A 27,735-nucleotide genomic window follows, 5' to 3' on the forward strand; every position below is an offset into this window, starting at 1 on the left:
ATTTGCATTTCTCTGATGACCAGTGATGATGAGCATTTTTTTATGTGTCTGTTGGCTGCATAAATGTCTTCTTTTGAGAAGTATCTGTTCATATCCTTCACCTACTTTTTGATGTGGTTGTTTGATTTTTTCTTGTAAAATTGTTTGAGTTCTTTGTAGATTCTGGATATTAGCCCTTTGCCAGATGGGTAGATTGTAAAAATTTTCTCCCATTCTGTAGGTTGTCTGTTTACTCTGATGGTAGTTTCTTTTGCTGTGCAGAAGCTCTTTAATTTAATTAGATTCCATTTGTCAATTATGGCTTTTGGCTTTTGTTGCCATTGCTTTTGGTGTTTTAGACATGAAGTGTTTGCCCATGTCTATGTCCTGAATGGTATTGCCTAGGTTTTCTTCTAGGGTTTTTATGGTTTTAGGTCTGACATTTAAGTCTTTAATCCATCTTGAATTAACTTCTGTATAAGGTGTAAGGAGGGGATCCAGTTTCAGCTTTCTACATATGGCTAGCCAGTTTTCCCAGCACCATTTATTGAATAGGGATCCTTTCCCCATTGCTTGTTTTTGTCAGGTTTGTCAGTGATCAGATGGTTGTAGATGTGAAGTATTATTTCTAAGGGCTCTGTTCTGTTCCATTGGTCTATGTCTCTGTTTTGGTACCAGTACCATGCTGTTTTGGTTACTGTAGCCTTGTAATATAGTTTGAAGTCAGGTAGCATGATGCCTCCAGCTTTGTTCTTTTGGCTTAGGATTGTCTTGGCAGTGTGGGCTCTTTTTTGGTTCCATATGAACTTTAAAGTAGTTTTTCCAAATCTATGAAGAGAGTTGTTGTTAGCTTGATGGGGATGACATTGAATCTATAAATTACCTTGGGCAGTATGGTCATTTTCACAATATTGATTCTTCCTATCCATGAGCATGGGATATTCTTCCATTTGTTTGTATCCTCTTTTATTTCATTGAGCAGTGGTTTGTAATTCTCCTTGAAGAGGTCCTTCACATCCCTTGTAAGTTGGATTCCTAGGTATTTTATTCTCTTTGAAGCAATTGTGAATGAGAGTTCACTCATGATTTGGCTATCTGTTTGTCTGTTATCGGTGTATAGGAATGCTTGTGATTTTTGCACATTGATTTTGTATCCTGAGACTTTGCTGAAGTTGCTTTAATCAGTTTAAGGAGATTTTGGGCTGAGACGATGGGATTTTCTAAATATACAATCATGTCATTTGCAAACAGGGACAATTTGACTTCCTCTTTTCCGAGTTGAATGCCCTTTATTTCTTTCTCCTGCCTGATTGCGCTGGCCAGAACTTCCAACACTATATTGAACAGGAGTGATGAGAGAGGGCATCCCTGTCTTGTACCAGTTTTCAAAGGGAATGCTTCCTGTTTTTGCCCATTCAGTATCATACTGGCTGTGGGTTTGTCAGAAATAGCTCTTATTATTTTGAGATGCATCCCATCAATACCTAATTTATTGCGAGTTTTTAGAATGAAGTGCTTTTGAATTTTGTCAGAGACCTTTTTCTGCATCTATTGAGATAATCATGTGGTTTTTGTCTTTGGTTCTATTTATAGGATAGATTACGTTTACTGATTTGCGTATGTTGAACCAGCCTTGCATCCCAGGGATGAAGGCCAATAGATCATTGTGGATAAGCTTTTTGATGTGCTGCTGGATTCTGTTTGCCAGTATTTTATTGAGGATTTTTGCATCAATGTTCATCAGGGATATTGATCTAAAATTATCTTTTTTTGTTGTGTCTCTGCCAGGCTTTGGTATCAGGATGATGCTGGCCTCATAAAATGAGTTAGGGAGGATTCCCTCTTTTTCTATCGATTGGAATAATTTCAGAAGGAATGGTACCCATTCCTCCTTGTACCTCTGGTAGAATTCGACTGTGAATCTGTCTGGTCCTGGACTTCTTTTGGTTGGTAGGCTATTAATTATTGCCTCAATTTCAGAGCCTGTTATTGGTCTATTCAGGGATTCAACTTCTTCCTGGTTTAGTCTTGGGAGGGTGTATGTGTCCAGGAATTTATCCATTTCTTCTAGATTTTCTAGTTTATTTGCCTAGAGATGTTTATAGTATTCAGCTGAAATGGCTAAGGGAGGTTCTGTATTTTACAGAGGGCCAGCGGACTGGCTGGAGTGCAAACTCTCCAGGGCACGTTTTTATCATGATGACAGTGTAAGAGAGAGAACAGAAGCACTCAAGGCTTAGGATTTGGACTGGCAGACTCCCACTTCCTTCCATAAAGCAAGGCACATGGCCAAGCCAAAAAAGTCAAGGGACAGGGAAAGACTCTTTCTCATGATGAGCATGGAGTCAACAAGTCAACAAGTCAATCTGCCACACCAGATTTGAACATGGAAAACTGGGGGAAAACTGCGGTAGAGACTTGAGTGGTCTGAGCTGTGTAGATTCAATAGGAGGTAGAAAATAGGGAACAAGATCTGTTACATGGAAGAAATGGAAGTGCTTGTGAGAGGAGTGCTGAATTTTCTTCAGGCAAAAAGGGTTGAAAAAGCTATGGCTGAGGGACATCAGAGGGCTGACTTACCATGGGATGCAGTGGGAAAAAGAGCAGTGTAGTTGGGTGAAGGGTGAGGAAGAGGCAAATGAGACTATCAACACCCCTCCGCACCCATGGAGACTGGTTGCAGGACCACTGCAAAGACCAAAATTCAGGATGCTCAAGTCCTGGATATAAAATGGTGTAGTATTTGTATATAACCTATGCACATCCTCCTGCATCATTTAAATCATTTCTAGATTACTTATAATACCCAATACAATGTAAATGCCATGTAACAGTGGTTATACTGTATTGCTTTTTATTTCTACTATTTTTAATGTTGTATTATTTTAATTTTTGTTTTTTTGAATATTTTCAATCTGCAGTTGGTTGAATTTGTGAATCAGATCTGTGGATACAGAGGGCTGCCTGTATTAAGAATGGCTAGGTGGGGTGCCGTGGCTCATGCCTGTAATCCCAGCACTTTGGGAGGCCAAGGAGGGCGGATCATCTGAGGTCAGGAGTTCGAGACCAGCCTGGGCAACATGGTGAAACGCCGTCTCTACTAAAAATACAAAAGTTAGCCAGGCATGGTGGGGCACACCTGTAATCCCAGCAACTCGGGAGGCTGAAGCAGGAGAATTGCTTGAATCCCAGCGGCAGAGGTTGCAGTGAGCTGAGATCGTGCCACTGTACTCCAGCCTGGGCGACAGAGCCAGACTCCATCTCAAAAAAAAAAAAAAAAAAATTGTCTAGGTGGATGATCTCTGAACTGAAGGCTTATTTTAGTTAATTAAAATAAGGTAAATAGTTATTATCTGCTGAACTTGTGTATTTCCAGATTATGCAATTGTCAGTCATTCCTCCGTATGGGGTTGGCGGTTGGTTCTAGGCCACCCTCTCCCCACCAACGGATACCAAAATCCACGAACTACCAAGTCTGGCTGTAGAACTCACAGATACAAAACATTGGCCCTTCATATCAGTAGGCTCCTGCATCCCATCAGTGCTGTATTTCTGATTCATGTTGGTTGAATTTGTGGATGTGGAACCCATAGCTATGGAGGGCTGACTGTATTTATTGAAAAAAATCCACTTACAAGTGGACCCACGCAGTTCAAACCTGTGTTGTTCAATGGTCAGCTGTAGTAGAATCTACTAGAATGAAGTGTTTCTGCACTGCATTTAGGTTCTGCCAAGTAGTGTAGCTACTCTGTGGGATTTTGGTATCCTAAATCACATATAAGTACAGTATTTGGGGCAGAGAACCCATAATCACCATTTTAAAAAATCATACTCAGTTAATTTCATGTTTTACATTAAAACTGGTGCTTTAGGTCAGTCGCGGTGGCTCATGCCTGTAATCCCAGCACTTTGGGAGATTGAGGTGAGTGGATCACGAGGTCAGGAGTTCTAGACCAGCCTGACCAATGTGGTGAAACCCCGTCTCTACTAAAAATACAAAAATTAGCCGGGCATAGTGCCATGCACCTATAATCCCAGCTACTCAGGAGGCTGAGGCAGGAGAATCACTTGAACCTGGGAGGCAGAGGTTGCAGTGAGCCTAGATTGCGCCACTGCACTCCAACCTGGGCAACAGAGCGAGACTCCATCTCAAAAAACAAAAGCAAAAACAAACAAACAAAAAACTGGTGCTTTAATCAAAGTGACAATCCTTGCACCATTAAATAAGGAATATTTCTGAGTCAATTCAATATTTGTAAGTTTATACATATGATGTGCTACCTATTGAGTATGTAGTACAATTAATTCATAATTTCTTCCCCTTTTGGTGTGAATTTAGGTGAGGAAACCTCCTGATTCTTGAGTTCTGGATGCAGCAGAATCACATATATTTGCCTTTTTTCTTATCTGCACTATTTAAAAATATATTACATTTCTAAGAAAACAGCTGTTGTCTTTAAGTCAAATTGCATATGCAGCACTGTGGCCGTTAGAATGGAGACAAATTACCTTATTAGTAGAACACACCTCTCTTCAAGAGAACTAATCCTGGGGCTTATATTTTTGGACATATTCTGAGAAAATCTAAGACTATTGGATAGTCTTCTTTGTTTCATTGCTACTGTGATTTACATCACTTAAAAAAGCCAATTTGATGTTGCGTCTACATGTTTGAGTATGTGATTCTCTGGTCTTTGTTTAGCAGATAATTTATCTTTCATCCAGAAGCTTTAAGCAATAATACTTTTTTGTGAAAGAAAGTTTATTGAATGTGTATATTAGCCATGGGTTAAAACAAGAGAATGCTTGACATAACTAAGAACCTTGGCCTTGGAAGTGTTATCTTGTCAGTCCAGCACTTTGCTTCACTGCATTTTTAGTTGTTGATTTCTGTCCTCTTTCTTTATAGGCTGGGAAGTGATGATACCCATTTTGAGGTTAGCATGGCCAACAATGGATGTGAAGTGCATCGTTTTGATCCTAGTGTCAAGTCAGCTCACATTCTGGAGAGTCAGCACCTTTGGTATCACCGCTTTTCCATTGACTGGCGGGATCCCCATCCAGCTGTTGCTGCCCAAAAACCACATAGCAACACCAGAAAACTGGGAAGCATTTTGAATGAATTTGGGCATCACAAGGTGAGGTTTTCATTTAATTTTTTACTTGAATAAAGTGAACAAACCCATCAGCTTTTAAAAATGCAAACCAAGAATAGCAACATTGACATTGGATTGTTGAAGGTCCAATTTTAATCTTACTAATCACCCAACATTATTTATAGAGTCAACTCTAGACATAAAGTGTTGGCAAAGATAGACATATTTAAATTGATGTGAAGATTTTAGTTGCTGTTGAGTAACGTTAATGGTCTTGTCCAAGACTAGGCAAGAAGACTAAGGAACTTACTGGCATAGGCTGAAGAATACCATTTTCATTTGGCAACTGACTTACACTTTTCAAAAAGAGCAAACTACTTATGTTGATGTCAAATCCAAAAAAAAAAAAAAGAAATCGGGGTTATACTTACTAAGATATTGCTTGTGTATCATGTTTCTCACTGTTGTGACATGTTTCTCACTATTTTGAACCACTAGGCTCTACACAGAAAATATATATAGCTTTGATTAAAATTTACTTTATAAAGCTGAATGGACATTATGTATGTTACAAATTATATAAGTATATCAAAGGATGTCAAATCTCTGCAAACATTTTATTATGAATAGACAGCAAAAAAGAAACTCAATCTTTGAACTGTGTTCTTTGAAAGCAATTTTTAGTGTAGTACACCCGAGCTAATTGTATTCTGTAGGCAGATACTAGAGAATTTCTCCTGAGTGCAGTTGGCTTGCGTTTGATCTTCAGTCTTTCTTGGGTTTGGCTATTTTGGTCTGTATTCCCAGCCGGAGATGCCATGTAGTTTAGAACAGGTCAGAATGGGTGTTTCTATTTGAGAAACAGTGTGCTTGAGACTCAATTTTAAATTTGAGTTGGCTTCTTGATCTTCAGTAAGAGGTTTTTCCAGGCTGGGTGCAGTGGATCACGCCTGTAATCCCAGCACTTTGGGAGGCCGAAGCGGGCAGATCACAAGGTCAAGAGATCGAGACTATCCTGGCTAACATGGTGAAACCCTGTCTCTACTAAAAAGTACAAAAAATTAGCTGGGTGTGGTGGCGGGCACCTGTAGTCCCAGCTACTCGGGAGGCTGAGGCAGGAGAATGGTGTGGACACAGGAGGCGGAGCTTTCAGTAAGCCGAGGTCACGCCACTGCACTCCAGCCTGGGCAACAGACCAAGACTCTGTCTCAAAAAAAAAAAAAAAAAAAAGAAGAAGTTTTTCCCTGCATTGTTGTTCCTCCTCCTCCTCTTCCCCATCTTCCTCCCTTTTCTCTGCCTCCTTTCTTCATCTTCCTCTTCCTTCTCTTTCCTCCCCCTCTTCTTCTTCCTCCTCCTCCTCTTTTGTTCTTTAAACATCCTTTAATTAGATAGCCCATGCTTCTTCAAGAACAACTTCAAAGAATTTGCTGTTCTTTTAACACGCAATTAACTATTGATTTGTATTTTACTTTGCCACCAAGGGTAACTGGTGGCATTTAATAGTCAGGAGCCTTAGTGAGACACAGATAGGATTTTTGGGTAAAACCCCAGAAAAGAACTCCTTTTTACATGCTGTTAATGTTTTTCATATGTGTGGGAAGAAGTAGGAGCATTTCTCAGAACCTTATTTAGGGTTTTGTTTTTTTCTTTTTTGCTACTTGTTACCTTTGTAGATCTGTTTTTTACAGCTGAAAATTACAGGCCTAATTCTCTAATATGTCAACTTTAGATTATTCAAAGAACTATCTACTTATTTTTTGTGTTCAGTTAGGAGTCTTGCTGTTCCTCCTTTATGCTCTTTACATCTTAGCCCTCTCCAGCACCACTCTTCAAAGAAAAGACTGAGTAGGAGAAAAAGAGAAACTCAATGCCATTTTGCTTATTTTATTTCCCCAATAATATTTTAGCAAAAGATTTGGTAAAGATGAGCATAAAATAAGACTTTGAAAAAGTGATCTGTGGATATAATTTATCTAACCACATTGCCTATGGGAAATGTATTTTTAGATAACAAGGTATGTACCTGAATTGTGTTTGTTTAGCTCCATGGGAGCTGCGGTGGACCAACTTTTATGCTAAGGATAAAGCGTGAGGCCTTTTGCAATGCTGCTCCTGAGATAGCAGAAATATTTACAATGATGCCTAAAAAGGAGAAATGCTTATGTTTCTAAGGCTACTTATTTTTTAAAAAAATATTTACAATGAAAGTGATCTGGCACAGAATTACCAGGAATGCATTTCCTCCTTTTTTTTTTTTTTTAAAATTCCTTGTTGAAGAATTTAAAAGATACTGATATGCTTCCGTAGAGATTTTTTTTTTTTGGTCAATGCTTTAAAACAAAAACAACAAAACTAAACCCATCAGCGAGTGATTGCTTTCCTTAGGAAAATGCTTCTAGGAGCTATGCAGGGCCAGATAAATGGAAACCTTGTTTGTGTGGTGTAGCAAGCTCGGTCTGTTTTCATTTTTCTGCATGTACAGACAATGGTAAATAGGATGTGGCTGTGGCAGGGGAAGCAAATAGAAAAAAACACACTAACAAATGTCAGCGTTTCTGCCTTCACACCTTCACTCATTTATTCTGAAAGTGAGTGTAGAAACCAAAGCGTTTTTAGCTGTTTTATTTCAGAACTTTAAAATATCTCATATAGTTTTGTAATAATTTCCCTATTCTGCTGTTAGTTTTCCTATTCTGTATATCCACACCTAGATTCCAGCCACTCAAGTAAAAATATGGGCAAAAATGAAAGCAGTATTCTGAGATAGTGACAGAAAGATGCATATGGCTTTTGTACTGCTTTTAAAACTCTTCAGTAATTTTAACTTCAAACTATAAATCAAAAGCCTATTCTAAAGCATCAGGCTAGAGCAGCTGCATCAGCAAAAGCATGTGGACCAGAAGCCCCGTCTGTCAGGGAATAATATCACTTGGATCCAGCATTATGTGAAATGATTAACTGTCTACTCTTTGCAGAAGTGGTTATTGTTAACTAAGCATACAGTTTTTTCAGAATGCAACTAGAAATATTGAATCTGAAATTTCTGCTCATATTAATCATAATGTATGGTTTTTTTCTAAAGTCTTTGTTACATTCAGAGTATCCTCAATGATCCGAGCTAGTTAATGAGGAATTATAACTATTAGTTTTGATCTTAACCATGCTGCTGATAACTCTGAATAACAGAGCTGCTTGAGGGTTCCCCTATGTAAGCTCATTAATCTTGGTTTGAAGCATGGTTCTCTTACTGGCTTTTGACGCTGGGCGAGTCATTTAACCTCTCTGGCACTCAGTTTGATTGTCAGTTAAATGAGGACAATGATACGTTCAAAATTGTGGGGTTTTTCTGAGGAGTAGGTCTGAGAACACAGTGTGAAAGTCTCCAGCAGAATGCCTGCTGTGAATTAGTCACTCAGTTGTTTTCAGTAAACTCAAAGGGTTTTTATTAACAATTTTAGTAAATTTTATAGAAAACCTTTTTTTTTTCCTTTCTTTCTTTCTTTCCAGGGTAAATATATCAGAGATTTCTCTGGAAATTGCTAACCACCTAGTTCCAGTCAAGAGTTTTTAATGAGAGCTTTGTGTGAAACTGAAAGGCAATTGGTCCTTCAGAGGTGGTTGTAGAGAACTATTGTTTGGTGCCTCCAGGCGCTGAACAGCTTTGTGGGTGATTGTATAGAAAGTAAATACTGTGCTGTATAGAAATTAAATAAACTGCTGAGAATTAATTCAGATTCATGCCACGCAGAACAGATGTAGGCCTTGGGGCTGGGGCCCTCTGGTCAGACGCCCTGGGGTAGCTGGCCTCCCTGCCTGTCAGCTCAGGGAACTATGTCTTCCTTCATCTGCCCTTGTCGCCACCCAGGCCACGGCTCAGTGTCCACCTGAACCCTCACAGGACTACCAGTTTCTGCCTCCCTTGGCTGGGAGCTCACCATTGATGTCCAGAACATCAGTTTTGTTGTGTGGTCACTATGATTACATTTGAGAGAATATGGGCTTTGAAATTACACAGCTGGGGTAACATAGCAAGATTCCATCTCTACAAAAGATTTAAAAAATTAGCTGGGCCGGGCGCGGTGGCTCAAGCCTGTAATCCCAGCACTTTGGGAGGCCGAGATGGGCGGATCATGAGGTCAGGAGTTCGAGACCATCCTGGCTAATACGGTGAAACCCTGTCTCTACTAAAAAATACAAAAAACTAGCCGGGCGACGAGGCGGGCGCCTGTAGTCCCAGCTACTTGGGAGGCTGAGACAGGAGAATGGCATGAACCCGGGAGGCGGAGCTTGCAGTGAGCTGAGATCCGGCCACTGCACTCCAGCCTGGGCGGCAGAGGAAGACTCCGTCTCAAAAAAAAAAAAATTAGCTGGGCATAAGATTTAAAAAATTAGCTTAGCATGGTGGCATGTGCCTGTAGTCCCAGCTACTCGGGAGGCTGACATGGGAGGATTGGTTGAGTCCAGGAGGTGGAGGCTACAGTGAGCCATGATTGCTCTACTGTACTCCAGCTTGGGTGACAGAGCCAGACCCCTCTCTCAAAAAAAAAAAAAAAAAGAAAGAAAGAAAAGAAAGGAAAAAGCAATTAAAGACTCGCTTTTTGTTTTTCTTTTTACTTATCAAATTGGTAAATATAAACAAGATATTGATACTGCCCTGTATTGTAATGCTTGTTGGGAATAATCACTTTGCTGCTGGAAATGGAAAACAATATACTCTTTCAGGAAGAAAATTTGACCATATATATATAGTGTGTCAGTTTTCATTTCTAGAATATTTTTTGCCTTAAATTCTGTTTTATCTGATGTTAGTTCTGCCATACTAGCTCTCCTTTGATAAGTATTTATGTGAAATAACATTCTAGATTCTTTTATTTTCATTATTTTCGTATAGTTTTAGTTTATGTATGGCTTATAAGAACAATGTGTTCAATATATGTCTGGATTGTGTTTTTAAACCCAACCTGAGAATGTCTTTAAATAGTTGTGTTTAATGCTTTTATGTTTATGTTTATTGGAATTACTGGCATATTGGGACTAACTTCTACTCTTTTAAATTTGGCCTTTGGTTTTCTGCACTTCCCCCCCACCCCACTTCTTGCTAAAGCTTTTATTTCTATTCTTCATGGTTACCTTTAGATTTAAAAAGTATATAATTAACTATAAAATTTTAATACATATAAAATTATTTAGTATTTCTATATTCCTTCTAAACATGATAAGGATCATCAAAAGTTAACTACCCATTGAATCTGCGTGCGCACATTACTGTTATCTGGAGTTTTATATATTTTTATTTTTAAAAAATTTCAAATGCCAATGTTGCTAGAATATAATGAACCCTCACATATTTTTCACCGGGATTCACCATTTTTTATTATTTTGCCACATTTGCTTTCTCTGTCTCACTCTCTCTCACCATACACTTATCTCTGCAACATAAAAAATAAAAAACTCAATAGAAATCAATGGATGAGTACTTCAATAATAAATATATCTGTATATGTGAGTTTAATCCATTTGTATGTATTGTTTTTGCTGATATATTTGGATTAATTGCTTCTTACTTTGGTATATCTCAGTCCAAGAGCTGACATCATAATTAATGTGGAAACAGTGGAAATGTCCTTATTAAAGTCGGGGAAAAATAAAGATTTTTATCATTACCATTAAAAAAAAGATTAGAGCTCTTTAAAAAAAAAACTTCACATTTTGAGATAGATTCACGTGCACCTGTAAGAAATGATACAGAGATTCCAGATACTGAACATTTCTAGCACTACAAGGATCATGTTTCCCTTTTACAGCCACACCTACCTTCTTCCCCTTACCTCCTTCCCTAACCCCTGGTAACCACTAATCTGTTTTCTATTTCTATAATTTTGTCATTTTTAAGAATGTTTATAAATGGAGTCATACAGTGTGTGTAATCACCATTGTTATTTAATACAGTTCTTAAGATAATAGCTAATACAATAAGAAAAGAAAAAAATTAGGAGGATAAATTAAGAAAGAGGTAAAAATTTTATTATTTGCAGATATTGTTATTATTGAAGGATATATTATTTGAAGATAATATGATGGTATACTGGAAAACTCAAGATAATCTAATGAAAAATTATCAAACAATAAGAAAATTTAATGAGTTGTCTGAGTACAGTATACAAAAAATTTTTAACTACATTTTTGTGAATAAAAACCAGTTAGAATACAAAAAGGAAGTAAAGTTTATTTACAAAAGCAACAAAAGTAAAGCTAAAAATAAACTTAATGAGACATATGCAAGGTCTACAAGAAGAAAACTTAGCCACTCAAGGACTTAAAGGAAAACTTGAACGAATTCGAAGGCATAGTACCTGCTTTGATGTAAATACTCAACATCATAATGATTAACTCTTTCTTATGTTAATCTACTGATTTAACATGTTCCCAATAAAATTGCCAATTGCCAAGAGGATCTTTTTTTTCTGAACTAAAGAAGCCGATTCTAGAGTTCATATTGAATTAGCAAGCAGAAATAACCAATCAAATTCTGATAAAGGAGTAATAAAGGAGGTTAACTAACCCTATGAGATAATAAAGCTTCTTATACAACTATAATAATAAAAATGGTACTATTGCATGAACAGATAAACAGATTAATGCAAAATTTTATTTTATTTATTTTTTTATTTTTTTAATTTTTTTTTTTTTGAGACGGAGTCTCGCTCTGCCGCCCAGGCTGGAGTGCAGTGGCCGGATCTCAGCTCACTGCAAGCCCCGTCTCCCAGGTTTACGCCATTCTCCTGCCTCAGCCTCCTGAGTAGCTGGGACTACAGGCGCCCACCACCTTGTCCGGCTCGTTTTTTGTATTTTTTAGTAGAGACGGGGTTTCACTGTGTTAGCCAGGATGGTCTCGATCTCCTGACCTCGTGATCCGCCCGACTCGGCCTCCCAAAGTGCTGGAATTACAGGCTTGAGCCACCGCGCCCGGCCAATGCAAGATTTTAAAAATCCAGAAATAAATCCACATACCTCCAGAGCTGATATATGATAAAGGTACTATCTCAAATCATAGAGAAAAGGTGGATGTTTCTCTAAAATTATGGGTAAGTGTTTATTTAAAAAATGTTTTTTGAGCTTTATTTGATGGCTTTTGCCAAAAAATTTAAACTAACAAAGTTTTTTTAAAGACCATAAAAATATTAGAAAGAAAACTATGGAGATTAAAAAAAAAATCCTGGAGTTAGGAAGTCACAAAAGAAAAGAATAATTAATTTGATTACATACAAAATTTCCACATGGTAAAACTACCAAAAACAAAATTAAAAGACAAATAACAAACTGAGAAAATACTGACAATTCATTTTATAAGCAGAGAGTTAATTTCACCAGTATAGAAGGGCTTCACCAGTATAGAAAGACCCACAACTTGATAGAAAATTGGGTGAAGAAATAGTTGATGAAAAACAGTTCACAGAAAAGGAGATACAGATGGCTTATGTGAAAAAATATTAAAACTTGGACATATGAAGAGAAAGACAAATAAAACTATAGTTAGATACAATGTTTTCATCAGATTATCAAAGATAAAAAGTAGCCGGAATATAAATTGCTACAGCCTTTCTGCAGGGCAGTTTGGCAATATCTATCACATTGCAAATGCAAATCCAGCAATTCTACTTCTGTGAGTTTGCCCCCCAGTCATATCCCATATGTGTGAACCGATATATGAATAAAGTTATTGTTTTTTGCAGCATTGTTTGTAATAGCGAAGGGTAGAAAACAATCTGCATAGCCACCATTGTGCAAGTAGTTAAATGGAGAATTGTATATCTTTTCATGGACAACTTATGAAGCCACTTAAAAAAGGACAAAGCAAATTTTAATCTATTGATGTGGAACAATTTCTGAGATACATTTTTAAGAAAGGGAATTTACAATGCAAAGCAATTGCTAAACAGTTTTGAAAACAAAGAACAAAGTTAGAGAGCTTACACTACTTGCTTTCAAGACAATGTAAGGCATAGCAATCAAGAGAGTCTGGTACTGACATAAAGATAGACATATAGATCAATGGAACACCAAGAGAATTTGGAGATGGAAACACATATATACATTATCCTTAGCAAACTAACACAGGAACAGAAAACCAAATACTGCATGTTGTCACTTATAAGTGGGACCTAAATAATAAGAACACATGGTCACATAGAGGGGAACAACAGACAGTGGGGCCTATCAGAGGGTGGAGGGTGGGAGGAAGGAGAAGATGAGAAAAATAACTAATGGGTTCTAGGCTTAATACCTGGGTGATGAAATAATCTGTACAACAAACCGTCATGGTACAGGTTTATCTATATAACAAACCTGCACATGTACTCCTAAAAGGAAAATAAAAGTTTAAAAAAAAATCTGCAGTGAAGAAAAAAAAGAGAAACACATATATAATTAATTGATTTTTATGAAGGCATCAACATAATTAAATGGGAAAAATTATAGTCTTTTCAAGAAATGGTGCTGGAACAACTGGTTATCTGTAAGGGAAAAAAGTAAAACCTGACCTGAATCTCACATCATCATGAAAATTATTTTGAAGTGGAACATAGACCTAAACATAAAAGCTAAAATCATAACACTTCTAGAAGAAAACATGGGAGAACATCTTTACAACGTTGACATAGGCAAAAATTTTTTAGACAGTGTATTTCTTAGCATAAACCATAAAAAAATTTTTAAAAGACAAATTGGACTTTATCAAGATCAAAACTTTCTGCTCATCAAAAGACATTGTGAAGAACATAAAAACTGGGAGAAAATATTCATCACAAATATATCAGAAAAGGACTTGTATCCGGAATACTTAAGGAACTCTTACAACCAAAAATAAGGAGACAAACAATTCAATTAACAAACTAAAGATTTAAACTGGCACCCCACCAAACAAGATACACAGATGGCAAAAACACACATGAAAAAATGTTCAATATGATTAGTTATTAGGGTAATGAAAATTAAAGCCACAGTGAGATACCACTTCATAACTACCAAAATGGCTAAAATTTAAAAGAGTGATGTTACTAAGTGATGATGAGGATATGGAGTAACTGGAAATCTCAAACATTTGTAGTGGGAATGCAACCTCTTAGGAAAAGAGGTTGGCAGTTTCTTAATTTCTTAATATATTTACCAATTGATCCAGTAAACCCATTCCTAGATATTTACCCAAGATAACTGAAAACATATGTCTGCACGAAGGATTGTAACTGAAAGTGTGTAGGAGCTATATTCATGATAACCTCAACTGGAAACAACTCAAATGTCTGTAACATGTGAACGGGTAGAGAAGTTACGGTATGAATGTATCTCTTAAATGTACCATATACCTACCACACATCCATATAGAATGAAATACCACTGAGCAATAAAAAAGAACAAGCTTTGTGACACATACTACACAAATGAGTCTCACAGACTTTATGCTGAATGAAGGAAGCCAGATTCAAAAAATCACCTGTTATGTGATTCTCTATATAAAGTTCTGGAATAGACAAAAGTATTCTGTGATGATAGAAATCAGATCAGTGGTTGCCTAGGGCAGGTGGTGAGGGAGCAGAGTTGGAGATTTACTGAAAAGATCACAAGGGAACTTTTTGGGGTGATGGAAACATTCTATATTTTGAGTATGTTGGTGGTTACATGGGTAAGTTTCAAAAGTTGTTGATTGTCTGGGCATGGTGATTCACAACTGTAATCACAGCACTTTGGGAGGCTGAGCGGGATGGATCTCTTGAGGCCAGGAGTTTGAGACCAACCTGGACAATATGGCAAAACCCCATCTCTACAAAAAATACGAAAATTAGCCAGGTGTGGTGACACACACCTGTAGTCCCAGCTACTCAGGAGGCTGAGACAGGAGGATCAATTGAGCCACTGCACTCTAGCCTGGACAACAGAGCAAGACCCTGTCTGAAAAAAAAGTAATTGACCAATATACTTAAACCGTATGAATTTCATTGTATGTAAATTATATTTCAATAAAAGCAAATTGCAGAAGAGTGTGTGTAGATTTCCACCATTCTACTACTCACATAATTGTTTTTGAAATTATATGCAAGAAGCTAGTGATGCTGGGAGACTCCAGGCAGAACTAAATGACTGAGGAAGAAACTCTGTACTCTTTATATCTTTTGATTTTGTACCTTGTGGATATTCAAACAGTTAAAATATTTTCCATGTTTTCCTATCCATTTTTTTTTATGCTCTACTTTTGGAGTTCTTTTCAGATGTATTTTGGAGCCTCTAAGTCTATCCTTCTTGTCTCTTCATTACTTTTTCATTCACTCTGTCCTATGTTAGGGTAAATTCCTCACTACTAGCTTCCAATTATTTAATTTTCTTTTTAACTATATCCAGGCTACAGTTTATACCATTTATTGGTATTTTTACCAAAAAAAGACTGTATTTTTCACTTCCAAGGTTTCTAATTGGTATTTTTCCTATCCATCTGTTCTTTTCTAGTTTTGTATGCTTTTATTTAAAAGTGTGTTGTCACTGCTTGCATGTTTGTGAAAGTTGATATTCTTCTTGACTGAGCTGAGCATCCTAAACATACTTATTTTAAACTTTGTCAGATTTTTCAACAAAATTAATCTTGGAATGAAGTAACATTCTAATTATTGCGTTGGTTGACTGTTTCTCTTATCCTTTGACTTCAGTGTGTATTTTGGAATTTTGGTTTGCTGGCGTATTTTCAGTAGAAGGTTTTTGGTTTGTTTTTGCTTTTCTCTTTCTTTTTGGATTGCCCTTCTCTGCCTAGTGAGTTTGCAGTAACCTTCAGGACCTGGTTCTTCTAGGCATTTGGCTCTTACTCTTCCCAGTGGTATGTGGACTATTCAGACACTGAACCATCAGAGGTCCAGCTCATTTGGTATTTGCTAGGGTTTATCACTCTCCTCCCATCTTCTTAGGCCAGCAGCTAGTTTTATGCCATAGCTCCAGCCAGTGGTTGTTAGTGTGTTTCAGTCTCCTTTCTGCTGCCAAGGAGTTCCACCCCTGCCCCCGGCTTTAAACAATGAATGGGCTCTGGCCGCTCTCTCAGGGGAGCACCTTGAGTTTCTATTTCCTGTAAGAGATGCACACCCAGCACCACTGCCACCTGCTCTAAGATAGAAGCCCGCCATTTCCTGCCTGCCATCCTGCTCACCTCCCTGTGTTCATTCATGGAAGTGTTTGCCTTGGTTTTGAGTCCTGCTGTGTCCTTTTTGTTTCTTTTTCTCTCTTTCTCCCTCTCAAATAGTTCTCCCTATTTTTGCTTTGTGTTTGGCATGGGGGAAAGGGGTGCATCTCACCTTCATTTTTTTCTTTAAATCAACTTGAAATGGAGTCAGCTTTCTTACTTAGAATTATCTGAACAAATAATGTCCATAGACTTGTGAGTCAACTGTCCTAGGTTTGTTTGTTAATACATTTTAAAAATACTTAACAAATGAAAGATTTTGAAATGTTGCCTCCAAATCATATCCTACACCGTTTTTTCTCAAATTTAATGTATGCATGAACCACCTTGGGAATGTAATTAACATGCAAGTAGTGATTCTGGAGGTCTGGGGTAAGACCTGAGGTTCTGTATTTCTAGTAAGATCCAAAATGATGCTGATGGTGCTGGCTGGGAAACTGTACTTTGAGTAATAAGGTGTGTACCACACTTGGAGAAACAGGACCAGAGGAGAAACACATTGCCCATGACTATGGCTTCATAGTCATGGGCAGTGCTGAGACTTGAATGCAGTCCCTGCAGAGCACAAGCACTGGGCTACCCTGTGCCCTGTTGATGTCTTCTGCCCTCAGCCTGAGACCCTGGTGTGAAGGACAGACACTGTCATAGTTTCATTGTTTTTATTCCCATGCAGCCTGTCGTATCCGATTTCTGTACGAGCTGTTGTACCGCCACACATTTTTTTCTCAGGACGGAAGCTCTTTTATAAAAGTGTTCCCTGCTGGTCTGCCACACCGGGTCAAGGTCCAGGCATGCCTGAGTCTTAGATAATGATTTACCCTGGAGCCAGAGCCTTGCTTCTGAGTTCTGTGTTCCTGAATGAGCTGTGGGCCTCACAGGCAGAGACTCCTTATTGTACGGATTCCCATTCCAAGTACCTAGCAAGCATTCTGGAACTATACAGAATACATGTCGGCCTTTTTCTCCAGCACCTCCCTAAATAAAACGTACAAGGCATGAACATTTGAATACCTTATCTGTGGGCACAATCCCCCCTGGAGTTAACAAGCAGCAGCCTTGAGCGTCTGGAGACCTTAGCTCCTGATGCTTCAGAATGCTTGGGCAGGAAACCTTACGGAAAACCAGATATGCTGTGGTAAAGGTGGAAGTCCAGGTGATTCTTTCAAGTCCCGGGGCAATTTCTCTCTAAATTTGTTTAAATTCCTTTTTCAGTGAGAGGTGTCTATCTTTCTGTTGTATTTGAAGGCAATTTCATCGTGCAGAATTGTGATTTAATCAGGAAGGTGCTGTGTTTCTGTGAAATAAGCCAGTGGCAATTTAGCAATAATGAGTCATTCATGGTGCTGAATTGCAATTTGAAATGCAGAGACATCTTTCGGTCTCTGTCACTCTGCAGTGGACCCTAAGGACAAGCCATCTTGGGAAAGTGAGTCAAAAACTTCCCAACTCAACATTTAGGACATTTTTTTCCCCAAAATTCATCCATAAAGGTGAGATTTGAGGTGCGGCTAAATGTCTTGGCTCTTTTGAATATTTTTCAAACCATTCAGTATTTAACTAACATGGAGCTGCAATAGGGTAGAAAGCCTATCTGATGAGAGAACTAACTACATCTGGCTTTAGCTGTTGTGTTAGAGTTCTCCAGTGGGACAGAACCAATGGAATAGATACATATATATAAAGGGAAGGTTATTAAGTATTAACTCACACGATCACAGGGTCCCACAATAGGCCATCTGTAGGCTGAGGAGAAAGGAGAGCCAGTCTGAGTTCCAAAACTGAAGAACTTGGAGTCTGATGTTCAAGGTCAGGAAGCATCCGGCTAGGCCAGTCTCTCCTTTTCATGTTTTTCTTCCTGCTTACATTCTAGCTGCGCTGGCAGCTGATTGTACCCGCTCAGATTAAGGGTGGGTCTGCCTTCCCCAGCCCACTGACTCAAATGTTAATCTCCTTTAGCAACACCCTCACAGACACACCCAGCATCAATTCAATCAAGTTGACACTCAGTATTAACCATCACAGCTGTGGTTGGTGTTTTCTTTGAGGTGTTCTACCTTCCATTTTCCCTGGGCAGAAGCCATGACTGGCAAGGTTGTATGCACACGGTGTTCTGGAATCTGGAGACCACTCCCAGCTGTACGACTGTGTGGGGCTTAGACTCTCATATTAGAATGGGGAACGCTGGACAACAAACCAAAACAATGTCAATAACACACCACAAGCAAAGAATTCAACAACAAAGGGAGCTTGATTAAAATGTCACCCAGGCGGGGCCAACCCCAGAGACTGTGAGTTAGTAGTTCTGGGATGGAGCCCAGCATTTTTAACCAACCCCACCCACCTCTAACCCAGGTGATGTGAAGATTATCCCTTTGAGGAACCTCTGTGTGTAGAAAGGACTTAAGTGGCTCAGCCTTCCCTTTGCAAACCCCCCACCCTCTTTTGTGCATAAAGCCCTTGAAACAAGAAGGGAGTCAGGAGCCTGTCAGCTTCTGCAGCATCCCCTTTGTCTCCCCACCAAGTCTCTGAGTTCCCCTTTCCTCAGTTTCCCCTATCGTAAGGTGCATGATATGAACCCTTGCCACTGGAGAATGTTGTGGAAGCAAATGAGCATGTGTTAGTGAGAGAAAGGAGCAAGGAATTTTCATCAGACCAGATTTATGATTTTATGGTGAACGATGACTAATTATGGCTTCTTCGATATTTTTCAAAGGGTCTAGTATTATCACAAAAGAGGAAGATTTCACACATGGAAGAAATCAGTCCCCAGGGCGCTGGCATTTTTCTTTGTTGCTATGTACAAGGAGTGGGCATACTTGTCTGAGAATCTTGCCATTTTCAAGAAGTTTGGGGGAATGAGAACCAAGTGCTTCTTGAGGGAGCAGAGGGCTGTTAGCCCATGTGGTTACCTGGGTTTCCCTTTGTGTGACTTCCTTTCCTAAAGGAGATGATGGGTCTGTAGAGGAATGTTATGTTCAGTGAGCACAGCTCAGATTTGCAAGGTCGTGCCGCTCTGCAATTCCTTTATGAGTGTTAAAAAACAGTTAATGCCTTTTGACAGGAAGGGGATGAGAACCTGCTATCATATTAGTGAATTCTCTGAGGGAATGTGTGTTCCTGAGCAAATCCTTCCAGGTCACACACATGCTGGCCATTTCTGCCTGGGGAGCTCAGCAGTGCCAATTTTCATACATGCCCAAGCATAACAGACACACCCATGAAACAGGCTCCAGGTGCTTGGGAAAAGACGGTGATCGTTTCATTCAGAGGTAAAACCTGATTTATTTTCCAGCCAGTGAAGATATCAGGAAAGGAAGGTTTCGTTTCCCCCTTTTTAGTTAAAAACATAAGGACCTTTTAAAAAACACAGCTTTCCTAGCATGGAGTGGCATTCAACAGTTTTGCAATTAAAATGATAATGAAACATTTCTTACAAGAACTTCTCTTTAAAATCAGCATGATGGGTTCACAGCACACTATTAGAAGGAATTATGTAAAGCAGCCTCTCTGTTCCCAGTTTTATTTTAAGATTTAATTTATTCCAGATTCTGCAGGAAAAAACCACCCATGTGACAAGCCTGCTAACAGATGTCAATTTAGTTTTATAGCACATGCCTGCACTTCAGAGTCAGAAAATGGAGATTATTCTTTTTGCCTGCTGTTTATTACATGACGCAGCTTCATAACATTATGCCCCAGAGGCCAGCTGATTAATAACCTGTGGGCTAGCAACTTATCCTTGCTTCTGTCTGTCTTCCGCAATGTTAAGTGTAATCTTTCTTTCACATTACCCTTTTGGATTAAGAGAGGTGCTGGAAAGAGCAAAGGTGACAGAAAATGGATTTTTTTTTGTTTTAATGTCATCTAGCTCAGAAGACAGATTATACTGTGGTATAGGTAGCAGAAGAGAAATAAGATTAAAAAATAAAAATTATTAACTAGACAATACCAGATTTATACTAAAATTTTTTTGTGGTGTTGGTGGGTAAAACAGTAAAACAAAGTTAACTCTACATGATAAATATTATGTCAAATTCAACCATAATAAGAAACCTTCACTTCCTCATATTTGCAGGGATCATTTCCCTATGTTCCCATGATCTAGTAATTATCAGCTTATATGTATGTTGCATTTCTGTTCGCATCCCCATCCATCTTTCTCTCCATCTGTGTGTCTGTTCATCCATTCATCCATCCAATAAATATTTATTAAGCATCTACTATGTGCAAGGTCCTGTGCTTAAATAATAAATGTAGAAGGATAAAGAAGTCTCTTTTTAATTTTTAAAAATGTTTAATTGAGGTGAAAATACACTTACCATAAAATTTATCAATGTAACCATTTTTAAGTGTACAGTTCAGTAAAGTACATTCACATTGTTGTGCATTCAATCTCCAGAACTTTTTCATCCTGCAAAACAGAAATCCTGTGCCCATTAAACAATAACTTCCCTTGCCCCACTCCTACCTGGTAACCTCTAATCTTCTTCCTGTCTCTATGAATTTGCCTAATCTAGGTACCTCGTATAAGTGGAATCACATATTATTTTGTCATTTTGTATGTAGCTTATTTCATTTAGCATAATGTTTTCAAGGTTCATCGGGTTGTAGCATGTGCCAGAACTCCCTTCCATTTAAAGGCTAAATAATGTTCCATTGTATTAGGTTAGTGCAAAAGTAATTGTGCTTTTTGCCATATGTATAGACCGCATTTTGCTTATCCATTCATTTGTCAATAAACGCTGGAGTTGCTTGACCTCTTGACTATTATGAGTAGTGCTACTGTGACCAAGGGTGTACAAATGTCTCTTCAAGGCCATGCTTTCAGTTCTTTTGGGTATATTTCCAGAAGTGGAATTGTGGATCAGATGGTGATTCTATTTTTAATCTTTTGAGGAACCACCATAACTGTTTTCCATAGCAGGTACATAATTTTACACTCCCATAACCAAGTCTTTTAAGATGTAGCTTAAAAGAAGTATGATGAGTGTTATAAAGTAAGAGTACAGTGTACTATGGGAATATTTAATAGAGAATTCTGGTCTAAGCTGTCATTGGTTCCCATATTTCTGATGCCTCGTCCATAGTGGAGGCTTGGTAAGTGTTGGGTGGGTGGGTGAATGAGCCATCCGGACCCTTGGTCATTAGACCTCTCTCCCGTGTTTCCTTCCTGCTATTCAGTTGCCCTCCCTTCTATGGAATGGATCTGGGGAGCAATGAGAGGATTTGTTAGCTTCTTCTTGGTTGCCTCTGTTGTTCTCTGGCAAGATTATGGAAAAAAATTTTCTAGTAATTTTTTTCTCATTCTGTATATGATGTAATATATTCAGAGATGTTGAGATAGTTTTGCCAGATATATCCCTGCCTTTTCTTTGGGGAGAAAAAGGGAACCTGCCTGTGGATGTAAGATGAAAGTGTAGTGCATGTAAAATAAAAGTGTAGTGGATATAAAAGTGTAGTGATGTTAGGAAGTGGTGGGGTATTCAGGGAGAAAAATGTTCTTTCTATTCTTAGAGCATTGCTTCTGTTTTCTAACGAATTTTATTCTATAAAGACAGCAAAAAGGTCTCTTGCTCAGTTCCTCATTTGACTTAAATCAGTAGCATTTTATGTTATATAGCTAGTTTAAATGGAAATTTCATTCTTGAGATTTTTAAAGAGAATTCCAGATATTTAAAATATATAGACATTATATTTGAAGACTTAAACTTCTTGTTCCTGATGTTATAAAAAGAATCTTTTTATTAGATCCCCAAACTAATGAAAGACATAATTATTATTCTGTCCAATTTTTCATGCTAGCAATTCAGGCAAAGAAAGAGGCTGGCCACAGAAAAGTATCACAGCTCTTTCTTTAGAAATTTGTGTTGGTTTTGAGGTTTACCATGGTGTTATTATTCTGATCAGCTAGAAGGATCAGTTGTTGGTCTGAAATGAGTCCTGAGGGTTTCTTATAATTGCTCTGGTCTTGGTCTTGGCACAGGAGAGCAATGTTAATGACATTTTCAAGATGCTGGCTTTGGGTCAGGTAGAAGGCATTGGGCCGTGGTGCCCCATGGGAGTTGCTGGCTCCCAACCCAAGACCTGAATATCAACTTTACAACCTGTTTGTTGTGTGAATAGCAAGGTGAATTAAGTTCTCTGAACCACGGTCCATTTTTTCCATGAAATGGGGGTGTTGGTATCTTTCATGCAAGACTGTTGAGGGGAGTAAAGACAAAAAGGACTATAAAGAAACTAGCACAGTGATTGGCCAGTTACTCCCCAGATGGGCACTATTTATTAAGTAGTTATTGGGCTGGATTTATTTGAATTGTTTAAGGCCAATATTCAATTACTGGGGATGGAGTATTATGGTATGGATGATTTGGTATATTTTACTGCCCTTCACTTTCTTAGTGATGGGGGAACTTCTATTAGGTTAACCATTTACTGCAGAAAATGTTAAAGAGCGCCAATTTTCTGGATTGGATTTTGAAAGTATTTAGAACAGCAGCAGTGTGACTCTGATATCCAGACATCCCTTTAGTGCTCTTGGGACTCATCTTTCTCCATTGACAGCCATGGATGTAACTGGTGTGTGTTTCAAATAGTCCACCTGCTTCATGGCATTGGTAGGCGTCTTGTAATTTAGTGATCTTTCCCCTGTGCATCTCCTGGGTGTAAGCATTTAAAGTCACACAGGCTTATTGAGGATATTATTGTGAAATAATATAGGTGGTGAGTATTCACATCTTTGAAAATATTTTATGTAGTGACAGTTCAATACTTTTCACTACATTTGACTTATGTCATTGTATTTCCCTTAAGGTTGAACTCCCTCTTTCTGATACCTTCCGTTATGTGATTTTGACTCCTTTTGGGGACATATCAAGTATAGTGCTAAGTGTTGGCTGAACTAAGTGCTCAGGAATATACTGGATAACTAAGTTCTCTGACTACATGAAAGTGGTGTTGCTGCCCACCTCTGTCTTTGTTGTTGTTACCACCCCCCCCTTTCTTTTTTTAGACAGAGTCTCACTCCATCACTCAGGCTGGAGTGCAGTGGTGTGATCTAGGTTCACTGCAACCTCTGTCTCCTGGGTTCAAGTGATTCTCCTGCCTCAGCCTCCTCAGTAGCTGGGATTACAGGCATGAGCCACCACGCCCAGCTAATTTTTGTATTTTTAGTAGAGACGGAGTTTCACCATATTGGCTGGGCTGGTCTCAAACTCCTGACCTCATGATCCGCCCACCTCGACCTCCCAAAGTGCTGGGATTACAGGGGTGAGCCACTCAGTGTGTTAAATGTAATCACCCCATTTGATGTGCAAGGTCTCAATTCAATTTCCCAATCTCTTTATTTTTCACTACTTTGCTATGACTATCCTATGCTCTAACCTAACTAGATGGTTTTACTTCCAACTTGCCTAAACTTTCTCATCCTATGTAGCTTTAATCATAAATCCTGTTATCTTTAATATTTTCTCTGTATCTGAACAAGTATAAAAAAGGCACCCATCTTTCCAGTCCTATCCCAAATGCTGTCTCTTCCGCAAAACCTTTCTCTAAACCATTTATTTTAATATTTTTAATCACATAAGTGGCATATGTTCACTGTAGAAAATTTATATAATAGAGAACTCCAAAGGAAAAAGGATGAAAATTAAAGTCACCTGTAATTCTGCTGCTGAGATAACTACTATTAATATAGATAATCTCAGGTCAGGCATGGTGGCTCATGCCTGTAATCCCAGCAGTTAGAGGGGCTGAAGTGGGCAGATCACTTGAGTTCAGGAGTTTGAGACCAGCCTGGGCAACATAGTGAAACTTTGTTTCAACAAAAAAATTGAAACATTAGTTGGGTGTCGTGGCACAGGCCTGTGGTCCTAACTACTTGGGAGGCAAGAGGATCACTTGAACCCAAGAGGCCGATGCTGTGGTAAGCCATAATAACATCACTGCATGCATTCTAGCCTGGGTAACAGAGCAAGACCCTGTCTCAAAAAAAGAAATCTCTCTTTTCACACTTTTGCCCCAGTGGTATATACATGTTAACAAAATTACGGTGAGATGGTCATAGATACTATTTTATAGTCTGAGTTTTTTTTATCTTAAAATACCTGGAACATTTTTACATAGCATTAAACATTTCATCTACACATATTGCATCATTGTTTGTAACAGCAAAATTCTGGAAACAACATATTTGCTCTTTAATAGGGAACTGAATACATGAAATATAATAAAACCCATTCAATTGAATACTTGGTGACTGCTGAAATACATGGTATATATCTATATTTTGCTGATATGGAAAAATATTCAAGATAATTTGTTAAGGGCCCAAAGCAAAGAGCCAAACAGTGGGTATACTACGACACCCACCATTTGAATAAAAATAAAGAAATATTCATAGAGTAAGTACTTGTTTATGTACTCTGAGGCACAGGTCTTTGGAAATGGTTTTGGGTGAAAGTGCTGATATAGTTTGGATATGTGTGTCCACCCAAATTGCATGTCAAATTGTAATCCCAAATGTTGGAGGTAGGGCCTGGTAGAAGGCAATTGGCTCGTGTGGGTGGGTTTCTCATGTAATGTTTAGCACCATCACTGTTGGTACTATCCTCGCAATAGTGAGTTCTCATGAGAGCTGGTCACTTAAAAATGTGTAGCACCTACTCTCTGTGTCTTGCTCCTGCTCTGGCCGTGTGACATGCCTGCTTCCCCTTTGCCTTCTGCCACGATTGTAAGTTTTCTGAGGCCTCACCAGAAGCCAAGCAGATGCCAGCATCATGCTTCCTGGATAGTCTGTGAAACTGGGAGCCAATTAAACCTCTTTTCTTTATAAACAGCCTAGTTTCAGGTATTTCTTTAGAGCAATATGAGAATGGACTAACACAAGTACTTTGGGTTTTGGGGTTAAGGAGTGTCTTTGGGTCAAGGCACTTTGGGTAAAGTTACTAGGGATTCTGGGGTGGGAGAAAGACACTTCACTGTCCTTTTGAAGAGTTTGAACATTTTTCTTACCATATGCATTAATATTTTATAGTTTTTCTGTAAAATCTTATGAAATACTTATCTACAATGTAATTTGTAATGCCTACTTACATTCTAATGAGTAAATGTATTGTAGATTATTTAACCACTTCCCAATTGTTGGATATACAGATTATCTCCAGTTTTTTACTACCATAAACTGTACAGTCTTAAGGCTTTTTATATGCTTTGTACCCTCAAGAGAGTTTGTGCCATTTTACTCTACTGGGATTCTTCCAATGGATGTAATGGCTTACTCATTTGAATTCCCATAAAGTTTTGTTTTTGTTTGTTCTATGGAAGTTAGCTAGTTCCTTGCATCATAATTACCTGGGTACTTAGGGTATCTCTTTGATACACTATTTATCTGTCTATATAATACATCATGTATCTATTTATACCATACACTGAAATTGCTGAGACAGCAATTTTGTCACATTCACCTTTTTCCACAGCAGCCCACAGCATAGTGCCTGCCCATGTGAAATGTACAGTAAATAAATACTGGATGCATTGAGATGAACTAGTTTTCATGCTGTTAGTGAGCATCTTTCTAAAATGATAGTGGTGAAACTTGTTCAGCTGGCTGAGTATGCTATGGTCATAACCCTTGTTAGAGACCACCATACTCTTTGTGGAACATCGTTGTTGCCCAGGCTGATTGCAAAGGCACAATTACAGCTCACTGTAGCCATCACCTCCTGGGCTGAAGTGATCCTCCCACCTCAGCCTCCCAAGGAGCTGGTACTACAGGTGCATGCCACCATGACCGGCTCATTTTTCTACTTTTTTTTTTTTTTTGAGATGGAGTCTTACTGTGTTCCCCAGGCTAGTCATAAACTCCTGGGCTCAAGTGATCTTCCCACTTTGGCCTCCCAAAGTGTTGGTATTACACGCATGAGCCACCGTGAACAGCTGTTTTTATTTTTAAAGTAAGATTCCTATATGAATCTATTCTCTTATAATGGAACTCCCTTATAATTGATCTGGAGAAAAAATTGTTTTAGCATATTTTTAAGCAGTGTCCAAGGCAGTGCTTTGTGATAAGTAAGAGTTTTTCTCTTATGGATGAAATTCTGGTTAACTGTTGTGAGTTTTCTCTTCAGCTAATGGCTATTATTTCAGAGATGTTCTACTAAAGAATATGTGTTTGAGGACAGAAGTCTCTGGTCTCAGGCCTAATACAGCCAGGCTCTAAAATTTCACAGAAAAATTAAACTCACCAAATTTCCTATTATCACCACTATAGCCATCGTTTTCAGTCTGTTCCCCTAATCTAGATTTTAATGCAAGCTGTTTCAAAGAGGAAAGTGCAGAGATAAAGTTTAGCCTCTTCTAGCTTTCGTGTAAAAAGTGATCATATGTAGAGAAGCCTGAGGCATTAGCAAGGAACATAAACAGAAGGAATATTTCACCTGCAGGAGAGGTAGCGTTCAGAATGCCCTTTTCGCAATTCACACATGGAAACCAGAAATGAAAGACTCAGCATGCCTGTGAAATAATTACCTTGGCCTGAAAGAATTACAGAGCATAGAAAGGATAGGAATTTGGCCAATAGTGTTGTTACAAGCAATGCTAAAAAGCAAACACACTAATATCATCGGTGGCACTTTCAACATGCCTCCCCCTGACAATAACACAAACTTTACTCTCTCATGGTTGGGCTTATAACAGGCAAAATTTGAAGAAAATTTATCATGTGAAGAATACCAAACACCCTTCTTTTTGCTTCTTACACATTCTGTTATCAAGGATATTTTTTCTTGAATGTTTGGGGGTAAGTTGGAATAGTTTTGCATGGTTTAGTTCAGAATAGAATATTCCTATTTATATTTTTTGACATGCTAAGCTAAGTGTTTTTAATCTAAACAAATTCATCTATTTATAAGAAGACTCTACATTGAGGAATCAAAATGAAGAATAAGATATTATAGATTTTAAAAATCTTCTATACAAGTAGAATAAGGTTTATTGGGATAGCCAGACATATTAAAAGAAATTTAGATTTCTATAACATTTTCCTGACAAAGATTTCTTTACTATAACTTAAACAGCACTTTTTTGAGGACCTTTTCCATTTAGAGTGAATTTAACAATCATAGATTTAATATAGGGTAGCAATTTCCAAGAAATTATTGGACAGCAATGGATAAGTGAGTCCTGTTCCCTAGGCAACCTCATGGAGGGGTATAACATCCTTCAAGCTCCTAAAATGAAGTTTAGAGTTGCTACTATTTTTGGTTTCAGCTTCCTCTGGAAATGGTTTTTATTCCTTGAAATTATTCTTGTATATAATGAAGTCTGAGCTCTTTCCAATTATTTTCCCTATAACGTTAGTCTTGTATGTAACAGCATCTCCATCCTTTGATCTCAGCATGTATGGCTATAAGAGGAATGGCCGCCCTGGAAATGAGATCAAATTGGGGA

General features: G+C 38.3%; 1 protein-coding gene across 1 annotated transcript in view; it reads left to right on the forward strand.

Moving 5' to 3' along the window:
• METTL24 (methyltransferase like 24) overlaps positions 1 to 27,735 on the forward strand; it is a 112,655-nt gene that overhangs the window by 57,209 nt on the left and 27,711 nt on the right. Inside the window, exon 8 of the mRNA XM_011952795.1 lies at positions 4,889 to 5,117. Within this exon, the coding sequence (XP_011808185.1) occupies positions 4,889 to 5,117 (229 nt within the window). The remainder of the gene's footprint in view (positions 1 to 4,888; positions 5,118 to 27,735) is intronic.

Source organism: Colobus angolensis, unplaced genomic scaffold (assembly GCF_000951035.1).
Source record: "Colobus angolensis palliatus isolate OR3802 unplaced genomic scaffold, Cang.pa_1.0 Scaffold35, whole genome shotgun sequence".
NCBI classification, from domain to species: Eukaryota; Metazoa; Chordata; class Mammalia; order Primates; family Cercopithecidae; genus Colobus; species Colobus angolensis.